The 22,584-nt window shown below is 32.1% G+C and overlaps 4 protein-coding genes across 5 annotated transcripts in view; 2 read left to right on the top strand and 2 right to left on the bottom strand.

The window, feature by feature from the left end:
• The first annotated feature begins 486 nt into the window (after nt 1-486).
• LOC123678908 (myosin-9) lies at nt 487-6,418 on the top strand. 2 transcript variants are annotated; one of them, XM_045616176.1, is made up of 3 exons: nt 1,313-1,432; nt 1,555-1,655; nt 1,976-6,418. In XM_045616176.1, exons 2-3 carry the CDS (start codon nt 1,604-1,606, stop codon nt 6,046-6,048), a joined length of 4,125 nt encoding a protein of 1,374 aa, XP_045472132.1. In that variant the 5' UTR covers nt 1,313-1,432; nt 1,555-1,603; the 3' UTR covers nt 6,049-6,418. The 2 variants fall into 2 exon arrangements, with proteins under 2 accessions (XP_045472131.1, XP_045472132.1); XM_045616175.1 differs by lacking the exon at nt 1,555-1,655 and having other exon boundaries at nt 487-1,432.
• Nucleotides 6,419-7,232: 814 nt separating this feature from the next.
• LOC123678907 (sperm-associated antigen 7 homolog) lies at nt 7,233-8,844 on the top strand. The gene is made up of 5 exons (XM_045616174.1): nt 7,233-7,417; nt 7,489-7,645; nt 7,806-7,977; nt 8,275-8,440; nt 8,495-8,844. Exons 1-5 carry the CDS (start codon nt 7,339-7,341, stop codon nt 8,599-8,601), a joined length of 681 nt encoding a protein of 226 aa, XP_045472130.1. The 5' UTR covers nt 7,233-7,338; the 3' UTR covers nt 8,602-8,844.
• Nucleotides 8,845-9,414: 570 nt separating this feature from the next.
• Nucleotides 9,415-14,475, bottom strand: LOC123678906 (exocyst complex component 8). Its single transcript, XM_045616173.1, has 13 exons — nt 14,304-14,475; nt 14,088-14,243; nt 13,783-13,985; nt 13,582-13,718; nt 13,211-13,364; nt 12,998-13,124; nt 12,460-12,644; nt 12,258-12,395; nt 11,446-11,626; nt 11,258-11,388; nt 10,662-10,884; nt 10,401-10,588; nt 9,415-9,704 (listed from the first exon to the last, which is right to left on the bottom strand). Exons 1-13 carry the CDS (start codon nt 14,365-14,367, stop codon nt 9,507-9,509), a joined length of 2,085 nt encoding a protein of 694 aa, XP_045472129.1. The 5' UTR covers nt 14,368-14,475; the 3' UTR covers nt 9,415-9,506.
• A 2,467-nt stretch (nt 14,476-16,942) lies between these two features.
• Nucleotides 16,943-22,584, bottom strand: part of LOC123678904 (probable cationic amino acid transporter) — a 56,210-nt gene continuing 50,568 nt past the window's right edge. The window contains exons 12-14 of the mRNA XM_045616171.1: nt 21,664-21,902; nt 20,726-20,980; nt 16,943-19,666 (exon numbers count right to left, since the gene is read on the bottom strand). Of these exons, the coding sequence (XP_045472127.1) occupies nt 19,426-19,666; nt 20,726-20,980; nt 21,664-21,902 (735 nt within the window). The 3' untranslated portion in view covers nt 16,943-19,425. The remainder of the gene's footprint in view (nt 19,667-20,725; nt 20,981-21,663; nt 21,903-22,584) is intronic.

The following is a 22,584-nucleotide window of genomic DNA, read 5'->3' as shown; positions in this document are numbered from 1 at the left end:
CTCAAGTTCAAATCAGTAGTGAATTTGCTTGCTAGCCATCTGTACACGATATACTGAACTTAACTTTGGAATAGCCAACCAAGTGTAGAATCCTGTAATATGGACGACGCTACCAAAGCTTGGTTTGCGCTACTCATCTTAGATGTCACTATATAATCAAATCGAATTATAGACGAAGAATAAAATTATTATATATGTCTTTGATCGAACTTAAATATATATGATTACAAATTGTTCGATTTCATCCTTAGAATATATCATGATTGGTCTAAGATGTGGTTTCAGTTTGTGATTACGATAAGCGTTGTATAAAAAAAATATGTGCCTTCTGGAACTCTAGTGATCTCTCAAAATCAAGTAGACATAAATCTCCCGTTTTATATTCGATTACGCCGCTATTTGAAAACCATGGAGAGATGTGAACTTTTGTATACCCAGCAGGTCATTCTGTGGTGGTCATATTGTTTACCTTTGTATAAATATCTATGTTCTAACTGTAACAAATTTCAAACGTCAAAATTGAAAGCTTGAAATTTTTAAATTATCTTTATTCTTTTAAGTTCTTTTGGAGTTAATTGATTTTAAAGTGTTTATAAAGTATTGTGCTATTTAATTTATAATTTTGACGATGGTCCATTATGACTTTCATTAACAAATTGCATATTTGTTGAAATGTCTATTAATGTAACTGTAACGGCAAACCCTATTAATATTGAAAAAGGAAGAATGGTAACTGCGAGTCCCAATCATTCTAAGAAAGAATTTGAGAGGCGAAGACTAATAAGAATCTCGCAAGTTCGACAGCAGTCTAAAAATATAGCAGAAGATGTTCGAAATAGGGTGAAACAACAAAAACTGAAACAAATTGAAGAAATCGAAAAAGAAGGGAAAAAGAAACTCAAGCAGTGGCAAGCTAAAAAGCTTCTGGAACTCCAAAATCAGTGTCATGAAGCACTGAAAGATATTGGCACTGGACATAAAGAAGCGAGTATGTTGGAAGATGAGGAAAGCTTCTTGATGGATAAAAAAGAAAATGACGATAGGATGGCGAAGAAGAGAGCCGAATATGCCACAAAAAAATTGCGTGAGGAAAGGGAGAAAATCAAACAAAATACTTCACTACCAATACTTAAGAAAAAGTATATAAGACATATGGAAAATAGAAGAGCTCATATGATGGCAAGTTTACGGCAATCTTCAGAAACACCTAAGAAAAAGGGCGTTGAAAAATTGCCTAATGACATAGAAGTATCAGGAATAGTTACAGGATCTGACTCTGACTATGAAGATGTTGATGAAAACCTTCTGAAAGCAAGAAGTGCTGAAGGTGTCGAGATTGTTGATAATCTACAGAGTTCAAAAAATGATTCAGCTCCATTACAGGAAGTTGAAAATCATGAGAATAATCCTGTTGATGAAGAAATATCAGAATGTAAGTACACATAATTGAATTTCAAGTCTTTATTTATTTATATTATTACTGAAATAAAAAAATTCAATCTACATATGTATGAATATATACATACATATGTGACCATATCTTGCACCTTGCAGATTTTGGAATATTTTCAATGATATGAATCAATTTGGAGTAGGTTGAAAAATGTCAATTTTTATCAGAGGTACAAATAAATCATCCATTCTTTCCAAGAAAAGTAAGTTATTCTATGAATTTGAAAATTGATCAGTTACTATTGTTGAGATTTTTCAATTTATGTAGCTTATATTTTTCAACAAAGATATTTAATCAACTATAGAGAAGTATAGCTTGTTTCAATTTTGACATATTACGAGTTAGACTTTTTATTACCATCTTTAGATTATTAGTATTGGAGCAAATTTGTTAATTGAATTATATATTTAAATACATATTGATATAACAACAAAATAGTAGAGAGGACTAGTTGAAAATTTATTATATTACTATAAAATGATACTTTAATTTATGTAGAAATTCATATAAAATTTCTTACAGTATCAGATCGTGATGAACAGTTATTGAAAGAGCTTAGGGAACAAAAGGATACAAGAATATCAGATCGAATAAGAAAGCGTAGTTCACAACAATTGATACAACCAGATATGTGTGATACCCCTATAAATAATAGAAAAAATAGTGAGAATATAAAAAAAGGTTCCTGTAAAAACATGGTTGATAATCAGTCAAAACCCATGTTTTCTTCAATTCAGCAGAATATTTATGCTTGTTCCTGTTCGAAGCAATCTACTGTGGTTTCTAGTCCTGCATCTTGTACAAAAAATCAAATTCCTTCTTCCAGAAAACCTGTGATTTCTAATATTAATAGTTTGAAATGTTTTGATACAACTGATGAAGAAGAGTCATTCAAAAAAAGGAAAGATACATCAAAAGTGAGTTTACATGAAAATAATTCAAAAACTATTATAACTACTGCTGGTCCCAAAAAACGAGTTCCAGTTACGGAAATTCCAACAAAGCCCAAAGTCACCCTAAAATCCGTCAAAAGTCCCATTAGACCTACAGGACAGACATCTCAAACTCAATTACAGAAGAAATATGGCCCATCAAGATTCCTTGCAACACATGTGGAGAGAATAAATGAAGATAGCTTAATAATATCACCGGAACCCCACAACAACGATGAGTTTTTGGAAAAGATCAGACAAAGAGATAGAGATGCAATAATAAGAGGTCAGAAAGCATTAGAAAAGGAAAAACTACAGAGGGAATACAATGAGATGATGAAAAAATTGCCAGCTCTACAAAAACTAGAGAGGTTGTATGAAATGAACCAAGATAAACCAGAATATCACATGACAGAAGAAAGATTGAGAGAACAAGAGAAAAAGAAACAGAGTATTCTGGACGATACCTATGAAAAATTATTTCCAGATAGGCATCCTCCTACGATTACAATACCTGTGAAAAATGCATCGAAGGCTTCAATTGGAGAAAAAGATAATGTAAATATTAATGAAAATTCTCCTTCTCTGAATTTAGGAAATTGGGAAATTAAAAAAAAATCTAAAAAATTATATACTGAAGAAGAAGTTGAAGCATTACTTCGTGAAGGAAAAATTCCATCTGAAAGTAAATTCCGAACTGATCAACTGAAATCAGTACTTGAAAAATTGAGGAAACAGAAAGAAGAGATTTTGAAAGAAATACAAACACAAAATTTATCGGAAGCACTTCCCTTGCCAACAAACTCAAAAGTTAGTTCCAAAGAAAATGGAAATACTTCTGATTCTTCAACTATAAGTTCTAAATCGAAAAAGGGAAAAAGTGAAGAAAAGATAGGAAAAAAATCAGTGAAAGTGGGGACAAATTCCCTTGAAAGCAGTGTTTCATGTGATACCATTGAGGAGCCTATCAAGAAACAAACAAAATCAGTGAAACAAACAACAAAATTGAAATCTCAGGCAGTGCAGGTCACTGAAAATTTGAAGAAAAGCAAACCATCTACTGATTCAAAATCAACTAAAGAAAGTACAAAAACCGTTAAAGAAATCAAAACAAAAAAGCAAATTTCAAGAGAACATTCTACATCTGACTTGAAGAAAAGCACTTCTAAAGAGAATATTAAAACTAATTCTTCTAGCTCAGATAAAAACCAAAAACTAGCAGGAAAAAATAAACCTGATAATTCTGCTACATTATGTGTTCCAACAAATTCATTGGTTTCTGTCAATGAACATCCCAATCAAAAAGCAGTGAAGGATCAAAATAAGCAAATCAAAAGTTGTGATTGTGAAAATAATATTAGCAAAAAATCAACAGAACTTTGTGAAATTGTTATAAAAATTAAAGATCGAAAATCTTCAGAAGTACTCATTAAGAAGGACAACTTTAAAAATGGAAAAGACAAAAAAGAATATATAGCTGAAAAACCACTAGCAGTTAATAAATCTGAGGGACTAAAGGAAAACAAGATAAACAGACAATCCGAAAATAGGATAACAAACAGACAATCTGAAAACAAGACAACAAACAGACAATCAGAAAATAAAACAAAAGAAAAAGGTAACCAAAGAATGGACGAAATAAAAAAAGCATTGAATGATGACTGTTGCCAAAGTAAACATAGCAGTAAACCTGAATCTTGGCATGAAAAGTTTTCTAAAAATAATTCACAAGTTTCTACATCAAGTACTTCATATATGAGTCTACCAGAACCTTCTAATATGCCTGACAATCAATCAAAAGTTCTTCCTTATTTCTGCAATTTAATTGGTAAAAAGCCTCAACAACTCAATTTAAATGAAATTGCATCTTCTATTAAATTACCTGAAAATCAAGATCTTTTAGGAGAAGTTCAAAAGTTACTGGGTATGTCTAGACAAAGTATAGATGAATTGGGAATAAGCTCTGTAAGTACTGTGACAACACCATCGCAAAGTGTTATTGACTTGGAGAGTAATAAACTGAACACTAGTACTACTTATAGTACAAATACTAGAATTGATTTAATAAATGAAATATGTCAAACTCAGAATCAAACTACATTACCCAATTTTAGTTTTTTGACTGTTTCCAGTGAAAATAAAACTGTAGTAGCTAGTGAAATAGATAGTAATAATGAACAGTATCCGGATATATTGGCAAAATATGCAAAAATTGCTGACCAATGTAGTCAGAGAATTTCTGATTTAACATCAATGATCCAGAAAGTTAGGGAAGATAAAAATAGAATGCTACAGACTTCATCAATTTTACCTACAAATGATAGTTCTACAAAATATATGGATCTACCAAGTCCCAACAAATCTAATGATACTAAAGATTCAACAAAAGAACAGAGGTCAATTTCTAGTAGTAGTTCTGGAGACTCAAAATTACTTGATATTAATTTCAGTTTAGCAGAAAAATTAAAAGGATTAACACCTGAGGAACTCAAAAATTTCAGTAAACAGCATAATAATGTTAATAACAGTATAGGAGAGGAAGATTTGGCAAAACGTTTAAAAGCTTTGAAAGAATCACCTGTGTTGTTGAATGAAAACAACAAAGCTGGGAGTCAATTACAAAACAAAAAAACTGAGAATACTGCCAACAAAAAAACATCTACTCAGCCAAATAATTCACATGTTGTTCCTCCAGTCAGTGGTTCTAAAGAAGGGAATTCTACTGATTTTATTCCATTTTTATTAGATATTCCCAAATTACCTGCTCTAGCCGCAGATTCCACAAATACAAAACATAAAAAACCACCTCCTTCTAAAAGTTTTATGGTGGCAAGAAAATTTACTGATTTCGTTGCACCCCATGAATTATCAACCATACCAGAACAAGACAGTCAAATGAAATTTGAAAGTACTATAAGAGATAAATCTCCTAAGGATGAAAATAAATTTCAAGCTAAAGAAACTATATCAATCTCGAAGAAATCCCCAATAGAAAATAAAGGAAAGCCAAACTCTTCACCGAAAGGAAACAATCCAATAATATATGCAGTGACTACAAAATCAGACAACAATATTCATTTAAAAGTACCAGACCCTAAACCTACAATTATCAGAACTACATCTTCTCCAATAATCAGAACTACCTCTCCAATTAACAGCCATTCTAAAAGTTCTTCTAAAACAAAAGAGAGTTCCAACTATTCTGATAATTCTCTAGGCTCTCTAAATACTTCAGGTGATGAAAAAGTTGAAATGCTCCGAATAGAAGCTATGTTGAGAAGCATTGGCATGGATTGGGCAATACCAACTTTGAGAAAAACGCAAGAAGCTCTTGCTTTAACTTCAAGTTCGAGTTCTATAGACATGAAAAGTCCCTCTCTTAAACAACTCAATGAAAGTGATATCAAAGAATACTTTTCAAAACAATTATTTCAAAAAATATCATCGAGTACTCTAAGAACTGATGCAAGCCCAGGTTCACTCAACGAAAGTCGGGATCTTTCAGACATACAAAATTCTGATTTTGCTTATAAGCAAACATCAACTCCCGTAAATGGCAGGGAACTATATGAAGCTCATGACAGAAGCACCGACTTACCTTCTGCAATTGAATCTGACAAAATGACAAATGATTTTTTCAGCTTACCCGAACATTCTCATTAACATGTCATTTTATGAATAAATGTAACAGGAATTTTTGATCCTTGCATCACTTTTAATCTTCATTGAAATGTACATGAATCACATGCAACTAACAAATTTTATCGTATGTATTCAATTTTATATTTTAAATAAATTCTCTTTTGTATATAAGAAATTGATGTCCATTATTTTCATTAAGAATATCATTGTTACTAATCTTATTTTTTTATTGTTAATGTAATATTGTAGTTTTAAAGAAATATATAATTGTGAAAATATTGATTGTAGTGTTTTTTTAGAATTACTACAATCGTGAAAATAAATTTCTGTGATATCTTATGAATTAGATTTTAATATTCCAATTTTTGTTCAAATAAATTTTAAAGTTTGATTTTCATTTGTTTTATTTCCAAATATCCACTTGAAGTGAAAATATAAACTCTAACAAATAATGGTTACCCTTCAAGAAATATTTTTTTTGTATTTAAAAAAAACCAGTAATTACATGAATGAAGAATAATAAACTGGGAATATAAGAAAAAAAATGAGGTAAATCATAATGTAAAGATAATTTTCCTGACTGACTTATTTGGGAAATAATAGCTTCTATAAATTTTTCACAAAGTTATTCTTTAAAACTTTTGAGTGCTAAGGCAATCTCACTTCAACTTCTTCGTTTATATTCCCAAATTAAATTATTATTGGATTAAAGTAACTATAATCTATTTGCCAATTAAAAAATCTCTAAAAGGGCACCACTCACACAGATGGATAACTTGAGACTTAAATGCGCACGCCAAATACCAAATATTTTCGTCTTTAGAAATTCAATTGGGTTGATATTTTGCAACAAGGAAATATATCGAAAACAAAATGAGAAAAGCAATTTTAAACGGCCATATTCATGGAACCTTCAGTAGGATTTTACCCATAAACAAACTCAACCGCGGTATTCGTGATCGGAATATACCCAGAAAATGTCCAATTTCTAGGTTTTCGAGAGTTATCTTGTGTACGGCTGATTGCAAGAATGCAAGAACAGAATTGAATTTCTCAACTTCAAAATTCGAAAAATATAGATGGCGCAAGGAAGTGATAATAGCGCTCTGTTCGGCAAACCAACGAACGAACGGCTTTGAACAAGAACAAGATGTGCAATATAGTCTATGTCTTCGATAAGGTTATTTTTTTGAATAATTCTATGATCATAATGAATTTGACAAAAATCAGTTGTTAATATATAAACATTTGTTTATTTGTCAGTGGTATTTGATTTCTGGTAATAAAAGATATTAAGTAATTTATAAGAATATGGATCTTCTTGGTTCAATATTGAATTCAATGGATAAGCCACCTACCATGTCAGATAAAGACAGGGAAATTAAAAAAAGTAAGTAAATTATAATGTGTATATTTCGTGGTTATCAATGAAATATTATGAATATCTTCAATTTTTTTTAGAAAAAAAGGAATTCTACGAAAAACATCAAGCTGCCGAAAAAGATAGGTTACAAAGGTTTAAAGAAAGAGTAGAAGAAAAGATATTAAAACATTTCGATGATAAAAATAACACAACTTTCAAGTTTGATCCGATGGATGCAATTCAAAGAAGTATTGTGTGAGTTATCCTTTTTCAAGAATGAGATAAACATATACTTAATCAAAAATTACATATGAATAGGTTTTTCCAGTATATAATTCATACTTATAATTTTTTCCATTTCAATTCGATAGATGTAGTGGAGTTTTTGTTAATAATATATTCACACCCTTTTCAGGCATGAAATTGCAGAGAATCAAAATTTATTAGCTTATGCTTTTGGTGAAGATGGTGTTGATAGGTATATGAGATTATACCGCAAAGATCACCCACCTTGTGAGGATGAATTAGCAGCCAGACGCCGGGGAGAACCGTGGAATGAAGCTATTAAAAAAAAATTGATTGAAAAGGTATGTTTTATAAAATATCATGAAATGATTGACACAATCTGTATACAAATTAAATAGTTTTTTTTAATGTAGATATGTAGTAGATACTTTGAGGTGGCTTTTTTATTTTCAATAATATACCTTTGGAATCTTTTGAGGAAGATAAAAATTTTAACTCCCTTAGAAATCATTACAGCCTCTTTGGAATGTGTAGAATTCAGTGGTGGCGCTAGATTAACTGTAGATTTTGGTGTCATCAGCTTTTTTACACTTTTTTCATTTAACTATGTTTCCATTAATTGAATATATTTTTTTTAGAGGCAACTAGAAGAACATGAAAGTATAGAATCAAACCAATCCAGAAGAAAGAAACAAAAATTTATTCCTAATAGTAACTATAAAGATAAATATGCTCACATCATTGGTCAAGAGGCAGCTCTTGATGCGGCAAAGAATGTAGGAGCGAATAAGTCCTATGGAATTGGTATGTAAGAAAATGTTATGTTGAATTGAATTTTTTTGATAATTATTTTTTCAGTGCCAAGTGAAAACAAAAAAGATGTTAGGTCAATAGAACAAGCTATGGCAGATATAAGAGCGAAAAAGAAACAAAAATTGGAATGTAATCAAGTAGCCGATTGCTGATGACTCGAAAATGTCATAAGGATGTAGAGATTTTTTCAAAAATGTTGTAATTTTTGACTGCAAGTTATCTTGAACTATTTTATTGGAACACCAATGTGGTCAACTCATATGAGTTACAGAATAAAAAAAAAACAATTTTAAGCCTAGTCTTGCAATAATTGAATAAAATGAAGTATTGTTACCCTTCTTGCAATCAAGTTAATTATTGATTATATACAACTGCGAATAAATAATTTATTTCCAGTGTCTTTTTTTTGTGAAAATTGCCTTGTAACATTAGCACCTATTGTATCATCACAGTTGCCTACAGAACTATGGTTTCTTTTTCTCTAATCTTCGTTATCTGAAGAAAATAACATCATAGCATGCAGACAATTTTTTAACTCCGGAAAAAGTACCTCCTTGAGCGGGACTCGAACCCGCAACCTCCGAATAACTAGTCCAGTGCTCCATGGAGGTTGCTGGTTCGAGTCCAAGTAGAGGTGGTTTTTTTTCTTGAGTTGAAAAATTTTCTGCATGCCATAATATTATTTTGTTCATATCAATTCACAGACGCTCAAACTATTATTATCCTAATTTCAAAAAAATATTTTATTGATTTGTCACCTTGGAAATTGAGGAGAATAACTTGACAAGATTTTGATGAAAGGACACTGCACCTCATCAAAGGGAAATTGAATTTGCTCTATCAAATGTCTTCATTGCATTAACGTTCTAAATTTAACCATTTCGGTTATATTATTGTTATTATTATTTTTTATTGATTTGAATTGGTTCAGGGACCTAAAAGGCTTCAATTAAAAAAAAAACAGATAAGTTTCAATATAAAATTTTATTTGTTTTCGTAACTCTATTAATAGAGAAATATAACATAAACAAATATGATAATGCACCAATATAATAATTTATATGAATTCAGAAGAATATTTAGTCTTGGTACTTCTACTTGTCGGAGATATTCCGTTTAGTAGTGCTGAGTACTCCTTCTGAATTTGTAACAATGTCTCGCAAGGGAAGCCTACTGCTTCTTTATACTCTTCCTGGCAGACGTCCAATAGAGATGTGAGAAGATATTCTGCATTTTTGGTCACTAGTTTCCTTTGCTGAAGAAATAAATTTTGAATGAAATAATTTCTATTGCAATAGTGTTTATTTTTTTTCAAATGAAATCTTCTGCGTCAAAATATTTAATAAAGTGAATTTTTTTTCAAATTACCTGTGAAGTTAAAGCTCAGAGTAATGAACATAGATAAAGGGAGCATACGTCTTTTTCAGCAAATAAATTTTGTCCCCAAAATGAACTATCAAATTTGACATGAAGCGCGCGGAAATGAAAACATATCAGTGATACGATATTTCACTCAATTCGCGAGTTTCTCCACAAAGAACGCACTTCTTATGTCCCATAGTGAATCAACGTTTCATAACGTTTCAAAATATATTGAAATAGATACCTAAATATATCAGAAATTCAGAAAACAAACTTCAAGCCTGCAAAACAACGTGAAACAATCGATGACACTAGGAGAGCAACAGTTGACAAACCTTGGATTTCTGCAGGTAGATACAGAAAATAATAAATATTCTGCTTATTATAAATTCGACAATTAGGAAAAATAACGGATTCCAAATATTTAACTTTGCTAATTTCATCAGGAATCACTCAAATAAATATATTTCATTCAATATAATATACATTCACAACGATAAAGTGGAATTGTGGGTTTGAAAATATGTCACACTCCGACAACGTAATCTAACCATGTTGGGGACTTGTAAAAATTAAAAGTGTTACTTACTTCAAGTCGCTTTTCCTCACGTAAAGTTAACTCATGATGTCTTATCTGTGCATCAAATACTGCATACAAAGTTTCATTTATAGTATAGAGAAGCTTTGTTGTTTTCAATTTCATACAATCTCTTAGCAAATTCAAGAAATTTTTTGTGAAAATTAGATTATTAGAGGTGAGTTGCAACCAAATGTCCCCTGAAAAGCAAAAATTGTTAGTAACAATAGCGTCAATGTCAAAAATGAAATAAACTGATAACAGGAAGCAGACCTGTGACGAATGTATCTAATTTCAAACCCAAATCGGAATATTCCTGCAAAAATTTCAGGAGCCCATTTTTTGACTTCAAATTTGTAGGGGACCAGCTATCTTCTGCAGCTCGTATTTTAATGGAATCTACATATTTATCTCTGGTATCTCTTAGTGTTCTTGTTATTGAGCCTCTCAGTAAACCATCTATTTGATAACACATATCAACTCCGTAACTACATAACTGCAACAAAAAGTGAAAGAAGTCATTTTGAAAAATCTGTCGATTATCGTAAGACATTTATTACTCCATTTTTAGAGAATATAGTTGTCTAAATTATAGAGGGTAGGCACAACATGCCCCCTCCAAAAAGGAATTTTTTTCAGCACACGAAATTCTTTCTTTTCCATTTTTTTTCAAATAACAAAAGTAGCTACACTCACAACGTAATATCTCATAAACTAATGGTCGGACTGCTATCAAATTTTGACACGTATCGTTTGAAGGTTGGTGCTAACTAAAAATCATATGGATTTAATACTGGCACCGCCATCTGTGCATCAGACCGGGGATTTTTCAATTGGCCTAATATAAAAACACAAGAATCAAAACTTACCCGTTCACATTGACATCTCACTAGATCAACACATTCAGCAACAATTGTTAGGGAACTTTGAGCACCAAAGACTTGTTTGATGAAATGAGCAACAAATTGAGATAGCTGCGTACTCACCCATACTACATACGCTGAAATCAAATAAGCATTTTTAGCACCAAAACAAACTTCATATAATTATTGATTACCGGAATAACAAGTTGTGGATTGTAGAAAGTTTCTTAAGAATTCTTCAGTCATGTGGCAAATATTTGTGAATATAACACTAGATAAATGTTTGATGTACATGGAAGTGGATCCCTCTCTCTTAACCCTTTTACATTGTATTTTCAGCATACAGGTACAGATGTTGAGGAATAGGTCACAAGCCTAAGTAAAACATTACTGTATTAATGTCAATTTTTGACCCTTACAGTTAAGTCAGTCGAATTAAATATCTCGATTAAAATAACCGAATTGTATCAGATTTGCTGCTTCGAAAATCACATAGCTGAGCAGTTTACCCATTATGGGTATGGTCCGTATATCGCTAAGAAGTTGAGAGTAGTTACTAGCGGTTCTCAATGTGTGAGGTAACCTGCTTCGTATTTACAAACCGCTTGACACTTGTCAATGGTCAACTAATTTTTTCATTGACAGAATTTTGGAGGTTATAAATGGTTGATCTCTTTCAATTTGTAAATAACTAATAGTTCTTAATGGCTCTGAAGGGTATTTGTTTCATAATTAAAATAATAAAGTTTTTGAGTGTTAGATTTCATGGAAAATATGCATAAACAATAATCTGAAAATTAAAATGACAACTGCGAACCGGAGTGGGCGTGGTTACCGAACCTAACCATAATAAAAGTACGGTTGCTCTAGTGACAGATAACTCACAGAAGTTTGAGAAAATAGTCACAGGTTTTTGAGGAATTTGACATATAGGGACCATCAATTTACTAACCATAGTAACCAAGGTGATATACGGACCATACCCTGAGTGGTATGAAAAATTTACCTGATTAGGCTGACCTAAAGTGATCAAAAGGCGAACAGCCCTTCTGGATGCTCCCAAACCCCCTTGCATTGATTTTCCTGGTTTAATTTCAAGTTCTTTCATCAGAACTTCAGTTAAATGAGTATGTCTCTGATCTACCTGGAATGATTTGAAGTTCAATTTCTCTTGGGAATTGGCATATATTCAAGATTTAATTTGATACCTTCTTTTGAACTTCTGTCAAGAGATGGTCCTGTGGAGCATTAGCAGCATATTCTAAAGCTCTTTGCAAAAGGGAAAGTGCATCCTCGAAATGTCGTTGTGCAACACACACATCCAATTCTTCTGGTGCTTCAAGGAACCATTCAGGGTGGGATATTTCCCCATCTTCTTCGTATTCTTCAAATGCTGAAGGAAATATGATTTTTTTTTACATATTTTGACTATTACATAAACCGTTCAGTCAACACTCAACAATGACCAGATCAGTGCTTTTGAATTCATTTAATACTTCAGAATTTAACAATAGACATTAAGACATTATTTAATCTATAATTTGCATTGGAATCAAATAAAAAATAGCCATATTTCATTTTAGAAATTATTTGTAATTAATGGTACTGTGCCTAAGATAGCATATGACCACAGTGAGATATTTTAATCTATGACGTTTTTATTCCCTAAAATGGTTTATTAACTAGTGTTCAGAATATAAATTTCAACTGATAGTATTAATGATGTCAAAAAATGTATTCACTCACGATTAATACTTGGAGAATCAATAGAAGCAGACCTAGATGGGGATTTCTCAATAGTTGATTCTCTTTTCTGCTGATCATGATTCAATTTTGACTTCTTAGCTTGATCAATTTTTTCGAGCCATTCTTTCTGCAAAAGGCTTTTGTGAAAATTGTTATTTAAGCTAAAGATGTTGTTTCATAGTTTGTTCACACCCAGTATAATGAAACGTTTACCTTAACTGCACTAGAACTGCATTTAAAAACTCTAGTGTCTGGAAAAATCAAGAGTTTGAAGGCATGTTTCACATTTCCCAAATCTTTTACATTAACAACTGCTAAGCTTCCAATTTCATACATCACTTCAAAAACATACTTCATTAATCCTTGACTGAAAAAAAGTGAACAATTATGTAAGAGCTCATAAATAATGCAAAACCCACAGAGGGTTATTTATAAGTTATTCATTAATTATTCATAAATTGATGAGATAGATGAAATGGATAAACCTTTATATGAAATTTGCATTGTAAATGCATATTATATTGGTAGGCTTTTAACCATTTCATAACGAAGTTGATCATTCATGTTCCTTTAAAAAATTATACCTATTTCTAGTAGAAATCATAAGGCCATCTGAAAATAAATATGCTTGTACATTTTTCACAGGACTATTATCCAGAGGATCTAATTCTACCAATGGCCCCTCATACAGATAAGTTCTATCTGGTATTTCGAGAATCTCCTAGAAATCATCAAATGAACATATATTTTTCTCTAGTTATTGATTGAAATCTTGAAGGTCTCACTTTGCATCCTTCTACTTTCTCCAAAATGCTTGCTATCTTCTCACGATTGAATTCCTCCTGTTTTTTATCCTCATCGTCATTATTTTCTGATCTACGTATTAACATTGAATCATCTCCTAATATTGAAGTACTGCATAAGGATGTAAGAAGTGATTTTTGTTCTGATAATAAATGTGATAGTTGATACATTTCACTTTCCAAATCTTAATATAGAGTCAAGAAAATTCAAGTTTTCACTTTTTTCTAATTGTTCATAATGATAAATATTTCATATTTACTCATAATAAATAATTAATAAAGGATACGTGATATTTCTTTAGCTGATTCGATAAATTGCATGTAATTTTGGTATACATTTCTCTTCAAAGTGCTGTTAGTTTCCTCAGAAAGACTTTGGACTTTTTTCCTTAGCCTACGTAGCTCTGGACCTCCAACACAATGCTGAGATAGATCCCTTACATCTGTAAATAATTATTTTTATATAACTTTTCATTTCATTCAATTGGAAGAAATTAACCCACATTTTTCAGGAGAAAAATCCGTCGAACTCAATAAATTTATGTCTGGTTCTCTCACAGACTCCATTTCTCGGCTTGTAATTGATATTTGCTATATATTTATTTTTTAGTCTCCTTTTATTCGAAAAAGATATCCTCAATCTTGTTCCTGTCAACTTTGACGCCCATAACATAACCTGAGAATTTCTAAAAATTTGTTTATCTAATTTTCTTTATGCCTACTACATTATGAACTTCTATTGATGACGTTTGTAAATTCTTTTTTTAATTCGATAAGTATATAAAGCAGCAATTTGAAATCTTCAAGCTGGCCTTTGTGTTGAAAATTTCCCTCCATAATGCCGAATGGGTATAATTTATTTTGACCTAGAATTCTTCATCAGTGTGGCCAACTTAATAGTTTAAGACCACTTTTGCTCAAATTTATAGATTATAAATGCTCTAGAAGCTATAAAATGGGTTTGGAAATCCTACTTCAAAGTTGATTGTCGAATAATTCTTGGAGGAAAAGGAATATATGTGCGGAATGTTAATTAGAAAATAACGCAATTAAATCGTTTATTTCCAGTAGTCATTTGAAATAACATTATGTATTCTCGTAAATATTTAGAATATCTAAACACGTTACTTAACTATTAATACTATATTTTTATTGAATATCGGAAGAATAAACATCAATCTTCAATATTAATTTATACATGTAGGCAATAACTTGAGATGAAAAAATCATTTTTGCAGAGTGATTTCAAACTGTTGAAGTTAACCTCTGAAATTAAATCGAATTTATCTTCTTAAAAATTGAAATATAAAATGGGAGATAATCCCAAACCTATTAGAACACATGTACAATAATTTTAATTTCCATTTGTGCGGTTTTCTTAAATGAAAATCTATTTTTAATTGTTAAAACTTGAAATATTCAATTAATGGAAAGTATTTCGAAATGAATTTTCTCGAAATTTGAACATGCATTAGATATTTGGTCTGAGTTAAAAAAAAAATGAAACTTGAAATTCAATAGAACTCCTTAAATTCTCTGAATTAAGATATTGGAAGTGGCGGCTCGTGAGGAGGGGTATGAGAGATATGTACTCATCATTTTTTAAATATTAATACATGTTGTCCATTTTCTAATATTTCTCGTGACTGTCGAAATGGATGAATAGTCTTTATGTTGGTGAAAAAGGGGATGAGTAATTGCCTCTTATGCCACTCTTACAGGTCGTCAGTCTTTATCAGAAAATTATATGGAAAAACAGTTCATTGTAAAATATTTTCAGTTGATTCAATTTGAGACCAAGGCCAACAGTTGACCGACAGGCCTATGGCTTTTTAAATAGACATGGTCTTCATAAAATGACTATTTTTGCATTTAACCAATTTCAAAATCCAGGCACTGTCGAATATGAAATATATTTACCAATGTCAGTTCAGTGTATTTACAAAGGCGTGAATTTTTCAACCTAATCAATAAATTATTCGATAACGAAGCTTATTCCACCATGCCTACATACATGCAATAGTTTCGAAAACCTACTTAAAATTTATTAAAAATTTAAATGTTTGGAATTATAATTTTATAGCTTATGAAATCATCATTCGTTCCAATTCAAGAACTATAACCAGAATTTTCAATCATTCACAGATTTATCAGACCATTTTATCAACTTTCCTTCTCCAAAGAGCCTTCGGCATCAGTTCTTGAATTCGATAATCATCACATAATGTACAGATTGGTATGATTGGATCTAGAGATATTCGATATTGATATAATTTTGATATGGTTCTTTTGTAGGCTAATTTCACAATAATTTAACGTTATTCATCTAATATTACTGAAACTAAATGCATCACAAAATCAGAAATTGGAAGCAAAATTTGAGAATAATCTATGGTTGAAGGCGATGAGTGACTTAATTTACTCAATACTCAAATATCTCTGGTCTTAACCATAAGGGTATATACAGGGTGGCCATTTGAAAACGAAACAGACGAGATTACAGACGAAATAAAGTTTTTCGATAGAAATGCTCGGACAGGTCGATTTCTGTTTCGAGGGGGACAACTTAAGATGTAGGTTACGGACGCATAGCGCTTCAACCCTTGCTGCTACAACCCCCACCCCCAATTTTTGAATAGGGAAGATGGGGTGAGTGATACCCCAATTTAAAGGTATTTTTATACTGATTTCAGCACAGTAATTGTTTTTTCAATTTATGCATTAGTTCTAGAAATATTCATGCGTTAGTTAGTTAGGAAGGAAGCCACAGTCATGGTTGTTTTGAAGCTCAAAATGTCGATTTTTCACAAAACACTACAAGTGCCATGAAAACACCACTTCATTTTCAAATACTTAGTTAAGAATATTTCGAGAACTAATGCATAAAATGAAAAAACAATTACTGTGCTGAAATCAGTATAAAAATACCTTTCAAATGAGGTATCATTCACCCCATCTTCCCTATTCAAAATTTGGGGGTGAGGGTTGTAGTAGCAAGGGTTGAAGCGCTATGCGTCCGTAACCTACATCTTAAGTTGTCCCCCTCGAAACAGAAATCGACCTGTCCGAGCATTTCTATCGAAAAACTTTATTTCGTCTGTAATCTCGTCTGTTTCGTTTTCAAATGGCCACCCTGTATTTTAAAATTCAATATATGACGTATGGAGGATAGAGATAAGGAGAATAATCTCTTATGGTAAAACTGTCGAGAAACTGTTTAGTGGAAAAGGTAAATGAGAGTTTAAAACTTCTCCACAGTGGCGCTAGTATAGCCAAAGGATAACCAACCACAGAAGGCGATCACACTTTAATCCTTGTTTACTTCTTGCTTTATCTCTGTCAGTACTTTTTGACGTTTCCTACGAAATACGCCCTCTAGCTACACTAGCGCCACCAATTAGGCGAGTTCAACGGACACTTCTGAAAATGGGAAGATTATTCCACTTAGCTCAATCCTCCATTATATGACGGCCAAATAATGATGATTGCGAGATATTTCGAAACAAAATTAGTATACAAGTATTTAAGGCATCCTAAATTCCAAGAAATAGTCACTTAAATCTTTGAGAATGATACTTTTGATACAAACCACTCAATCCATAACCTCAAATGAGTTAGACAGCAAACAACGATCTATTTTTACATATTTTTACATGAAAAAATCGTATTGTTCTATAAAATTATGGTCATAATATATACATTTTCACATAAGTAGAAGCATTTCAAGGTTACCTTAATTAACTTAACGGTTTATTTACCCATTTCGGAATTTCACTCACACTGAGACAATTCGAAAATAATGTTGTCACGAAAGGAAAAAGTTTCGAATTCAAATAACGATTAAATATTTCATAATGAGATATACTAGGATAAATATTCTAATTCTAAGATTTCAACAACCTTTTTCATTGAAGCTACCTAGAAAATAAAGCACTTGTTTTAGTAGATTTCATAATGATGCTCCGAAAAATTCATATTTTTGAAAGAACGACTTGATAACAGTATGGAGCTTTTCAGCAATTCTCATGATATGTATTTTGACCTCACTCGTAATAACCTGTCTGAAATTGTCCAATCTCCGTTCAAACCTAAATTAGCCTTCAGTCTTTTTTTATTATCTTTCTAATACTAGAACTGTAAAGATGAATTGAGTTTTATTATAACTTGCAATTAGAAGACTCAATCATTACGTCAACAATTATTACGACTCTAAAAAGAAAAATTAACGATATAAAAAATGCTTCTCTTATCTATTTATTCTAGCTCTATACGATTAAATAAATATAGATTACCAACATCATGGAAATAATTCAGATTGAAGCAGACTACACTTTTGAATAATTGTAAAAATTAGTCACAAACTTTTACACTTTTTTCTACATTAGAAAAATATGTTTTAAATCTTTTGAAAAGTTCTAAATATATCTAATTCAGATCAGAATAGAGCTAAAATAGCTACTCTACAAACATCATAGATAAAAGCCGATAAGAGGGTATCATTTAAAATTAATTTTTTTATCGGGCGGTTTCCCTACAGATGCCCATGAGAGATGCAAAAAAATATAAAAGCAATATACAAGGATAAGAAGAATACATGGAATTTCTAAGAAAACAGGAAAATACTATAACAACAATAACATAGCTATCATTATGAAGAGAGTGAGTGGAAGGTGAACCCTGGATTTGTATTTCTTATCATGTTTGGGTAGGCTCAATTTTTCATGGGTACATTTTTCTGATTGAAAGAATGTACAATTGAAGAAAAAAATGGTATTTATTCGGGCTCCTTTGGAGAGAGGATAAGTTTATAACTTGTGTAAATATAGTTGGGAGTGATATTGGATGCGTATGAATTCTAGGAATATAAATTATTACTTGTTGATGAGATGACAACAAATCAGTTACCAGGAATGAATTTACCAATGCTTGAATTAGCTATCGCCCTTCATCTTCATGACATTCAGGACTGCATATTTTGTCATCATTACCTTTTGTTTAAACTCTGCTAAGACTCTGGAAGATTTTTAACTAGCTATAGTGAATAAGATTCAACTATCAATTGATTTTGTGGCGAAGAAAAGATTTGAAGAAAGAAGTTGGGTGTCAAATTGGATCCGTATGAGTTCTAGGAAGCTAAATCATTACCTGTTAATGAGACGATAACAGAGTTGCAATAATCTTGCTATAACCAATCAGTTACCAGGATTGAATTTGCCAATGCTTGAATTAGCTATCGCCCTTCATCTTCATGACATACACGACTGCATATTTTGTCATCATTACCTTTTGCTTGAACTCTGCTAGGTCTCTGGAAGATTTTTAACTAGCTACAGTGAGTAAGATTCCACGATCAACTGATTGAGGGGCCTGAATTGTATTTCATATATTATTTTGGAGGAGATTCCAACTCAAACGTCGTAAAGCTTCAGACAGTTTCGAAAATCCAAGAATAACCATCCATTCACTCTATACACGATTCAGATCGTTTGTAGAAATCGAAATCATACGCCTTCACAATATTTGTTTCTTCTAATTTCGATCAGTATTTTGCGGCAAAAGCTTTCAAGCAGATATTTTCTAGGGGGCTTCTTATTCAACAACCAAAGATTCAGTTTCCACAGTGGTCTAATCGTCCCACTTCGGAAACAGGGTTTCGTCAACAAAGAGGGCGCCAGCTTTCGTAGACGTTGGTGCTGCTGCTGGTGCAGAACGGTTTAGGACCGATCTGGTATCGTTAGTGTGGATGTCATATCGTTGCTCCAACTGGAAACGTGCTGGTTCTTGATTTTGCTGTTGTTGGGGTTGCGACCAGGAGGGTTGTTGCCAGGCAATCGTTGGGTTCCAATCGTAGGTGGGCTGGTCTTGGCTGGAAATTGAGAATCTCATTTTAGTTTTCCGATGTTGGTTGTCAATTAATGCTCCACTCCATAGAAGCTGAGTAAATGCTTGGAATACAGTCAATTTTAATTGAATATCCAATAAGATGTTTCGTTTTGAAGAGCCCGCTATCGGTGCAGCTGTCATCTTTTGACATTTGACAAGTAAGAACTATGCTATTAATAAAAATGGAACTATACAAGCTCCAAGAACGCAATGAAATTGTTAAAATTTACTACGAAAATGGTGAATATTGTACTGTCAAAACTAAAGCATCGTGAAACTCCTTCTCGGTCAGCAATATTGAAACTGGTGGTAAAATTTGAGCTGTTGGGACAAGTTTAGGGATTCATCAAGCCAAGTAGCTTGACATTTTAACCAACTATTTGACTTGAAAATCAAGCTCGTGAAAAATTACATACATGAGCTTGACTTGACTTGATTTTAGATATTTATTGCTTGACTTGATATCAAGCTACTCGATATTACTTGAGCTTGATATGCAAGCGTCGCACGGCATATATTTTTGCAATCTCGTGCGCGCTTAGACTAAATAAGGGGATTCCTCGAGCGCCGAGACTGGAGCATTCGACAGTGTGACTTTATTAGTAGTTTTCTCACATTCTATGAAATCTATTGGTAGATTTTGGTAGTTTCAGAAATATCTTTCCAAACTTGGCCAAAATGGCCAAGGATTTTTTATCAATGCCAGCATCTTCAGCTCCTGTTGCAAGACAATTCTCCAGAGCTGCTCTAACAATTACAAAAACCCGCAATAGGTTAGGCGACAAATCTTCAAGATGCCTCATGTGTCTTAGATCTTGGATGGAAAATTATGAAACAACAAAGCCTGGAGGTTTCTCAATATTAAGAAACTTTATTTTTTTATTATTTATTATTTTGTTATGATTTATAGTGATTTAATTTATGTTTCTATTTCAGACAAGTTGATATTTTCGGTTATTTTATATAATAAGTTCAATAAATGAAAGTGTTTTTTGCAAGGTTCTTAGAAGAAGGAGCGTTCAAAATACATTCGTTAACTCACCTGAATATGCTGTTATCGTCGTTTTTGGGCTTCGGTTTTTCGTTTTGCGTAACGGTCAATTCAATATTCTGGTCCGTTTCTTCAAGGGTGCTATGATGGATTCCATAATAAAAGTACATGGCTAGTCCCAGAGTCATCCAGATGGTGAAACGGACCAACGTCAGAATTGATAATTTGAAGATTAAATAAATGTTTACGGTGATCGCGATGGCTGGCACGAAGGGTAAGCAAGGAGTCATGAACATGAGTGTGTTCCTGTTGAAAAAAAAAGAAAAATAAAAAAACTAAAGTTGGAATACAAATTTGGTTGTACTCTCAGAGTAATTAACATACATAGAGGGAGCATATGTCATTTTCAGTAAGCAAATTTTGTCCCCAACATGAACTATCAAATTTGACATGAAGCGCGCGGAAATGAAAACATATCAGTGATACGATATTTCACTCAATTCGCGAGTTTCTCCACAAAGAACGCCTTCTCATGTCCCATAGTGAATCAACGTTTCATATTAACTCAAACTATATTGAAATAAATACGTAAATATATCAGAAATTCAGAAAACAAACTTCAAACGCGCCAAACGATGTGAAACATCCGATGACATTAGAAGAGCAAAAGTTGCCAAACCTTGGATTTCAGCAGGTAGTTACAGAAAATTATAAATTTTCTGCTTATTATAAATTAGACAATTAGGAAAAATATCGGATTCCAAATATTCAAATTTGCATATTCAATCGGGAATCACTCAAATAAACATATTTCATTCAATATAATATACATTCATAACGATATAGTAAAATTGTGGATTTAAAAATATATCACAATCCGACAACGTAATCTAACCATGTTGGGGACATGTAAAAATTGCGTATACTCCCTCTATCTATTTTTTTTAGTTACTCTATGGTTGTACCTAATAAGATAACCTTTTTCTCACCTATTCTGTGGTTTTCTGGATATAACTAACAATACTCCAATTATCGCGAAGAAGAAGAGGAAAAAGAAGAATGTTGAGGTCCCACTCATATTGTGCATGGCATTCACTATAATCAAATCGAAGACAATGATGAGGATATACAAGTAACCAACCATCTTCATAACGAACATTCCAGATTCTTCCGTTGCAGGTCCCGTATCAACCCATGGAAATATTGCAGGACACAAATAAGTGGCTGCCTACAAAGAAAACACATCGTTATTGAAATATTCAGCACAGTTCTTGGATTGTTTTATATCACGTCACTCAATAAGTCAGATGGCACTACCAGTGCCATACAACTTGAGATATTGAAGGTTAAATGACGCTATATTTGTTGTTGTTTGAAAAACAAGTTTAGTGTATGATGAAACACTGTTTTTATGAGAAAAAAATACTTTGAAAGTTAAGCAATGATTTAAGTGTTATTTGGACTCTGTTCCATCGACAAAAACGGTTAAAAAAAGGTTTGCTGACTTTAACGGTGGTCGAATAACCATCGATGATGCTGAACGCTCTAGTCGCCTGAATTCGGCATTAATTTTTTGAATTTGTTGTTTTAGAATAGGAGGTCTGGTTGAGTTGTTCTATTTTGCTTCGTAATTTTTTTTAACTATTTTTCAAGGAGGGATAAATCAATTAATAATGCCAACAATATCTCCAAACAATATTGATCAGCTCAAGCCAATAAAAATTTTCAATTTTATACCTTATATGTTAGCAATTCATAATTTAATACTAAGCTCATGTAATACTGAAACCATTAAATCCTAAGCACGTCAAGCTGAAGTCATAATGGTCAGAATCAATCACGCGCATGCGTCTCTTCGTTCGAACCCAAACACAGGGAAGGTACCAAGGTACTGTCGCTGTCGCTCTAAC

This window comes from Harmonia axyridis, chromosome 4 (genome assembly GCF_914767665.1).
Source record: "Harmonia axyridis chromosome 4, icHarAxyr1.1, whole genome shotgun sequence".
In the NCBI taxonomy this organism is placed as follows: Eukaryota; Metazoa; Arthropoda; class Insecta; order Coleoptera; family Coccinellidae; genus Harmonia; species Harmonia axyridis.
The sequence above is the reverse complement of the archived record's forward strand: the minus strand, read 5'-3'. Positions and strand labels throughout refer to the sequence as shown.

Bases quoted from the DNA above. Each gene is read 5' to 3' on its own strand.
- LOC123678906 (XM_045616173.1), bottom strand. From the start codon at position 14,367: ATGGAGTCTGTGAGAGAACCAGACATAAATTTATTGAGTTCGACGGAT. The intron at 12,396-12,459 runs GTATCAAATTAA...AAATCATTCCAG, and splicing joins TGACAGAAGTTCAAAAGAAG to GTAGATCAGAGACATACTCA. The intron at 11,627-12,257 runs GTAAATTTTTCA...TGTTTTACTTAG, and splicing joins CTTTAGGTCAGCCTAATCAG to GCTTGTGACCTATTCCTCAA.
- LOC123678908 (XM_045616175.1), top strand. From the start codon at position 673: ATGTCTATTAATGTAACTGTAACGGCAAACCCTATTAATATTGAAAAA. The intron at 1,433-1,975 runs GTAAGTACACAT...AATTTCTTACAG, and splicing joins TGATGAAGAAATATCAGAAT to TATCAGATCGTGATGAACAG.
- LOC123678907 (XM_045616174.1), top strand. From the start codon at position 7,339: ATGGATCTTCTTGGTTCAATATTGAATTCAATGGATAAGCCACCTACC. The intron at 7,418-7,488 runs GTAAGTAAATTA...AATTTTTTTTAG, and splicing joins AGACAGGGAAATTAAAAAAA to AAAAAAAGGAATTCTACGAA. The intron at 7,978-8,274 runs GTATGTTTTATA...TATTTTTTTTAG, and splicing joins AAAAAAAATTGATTGAAAAG to AGGCAACTAGAAGAACATGA.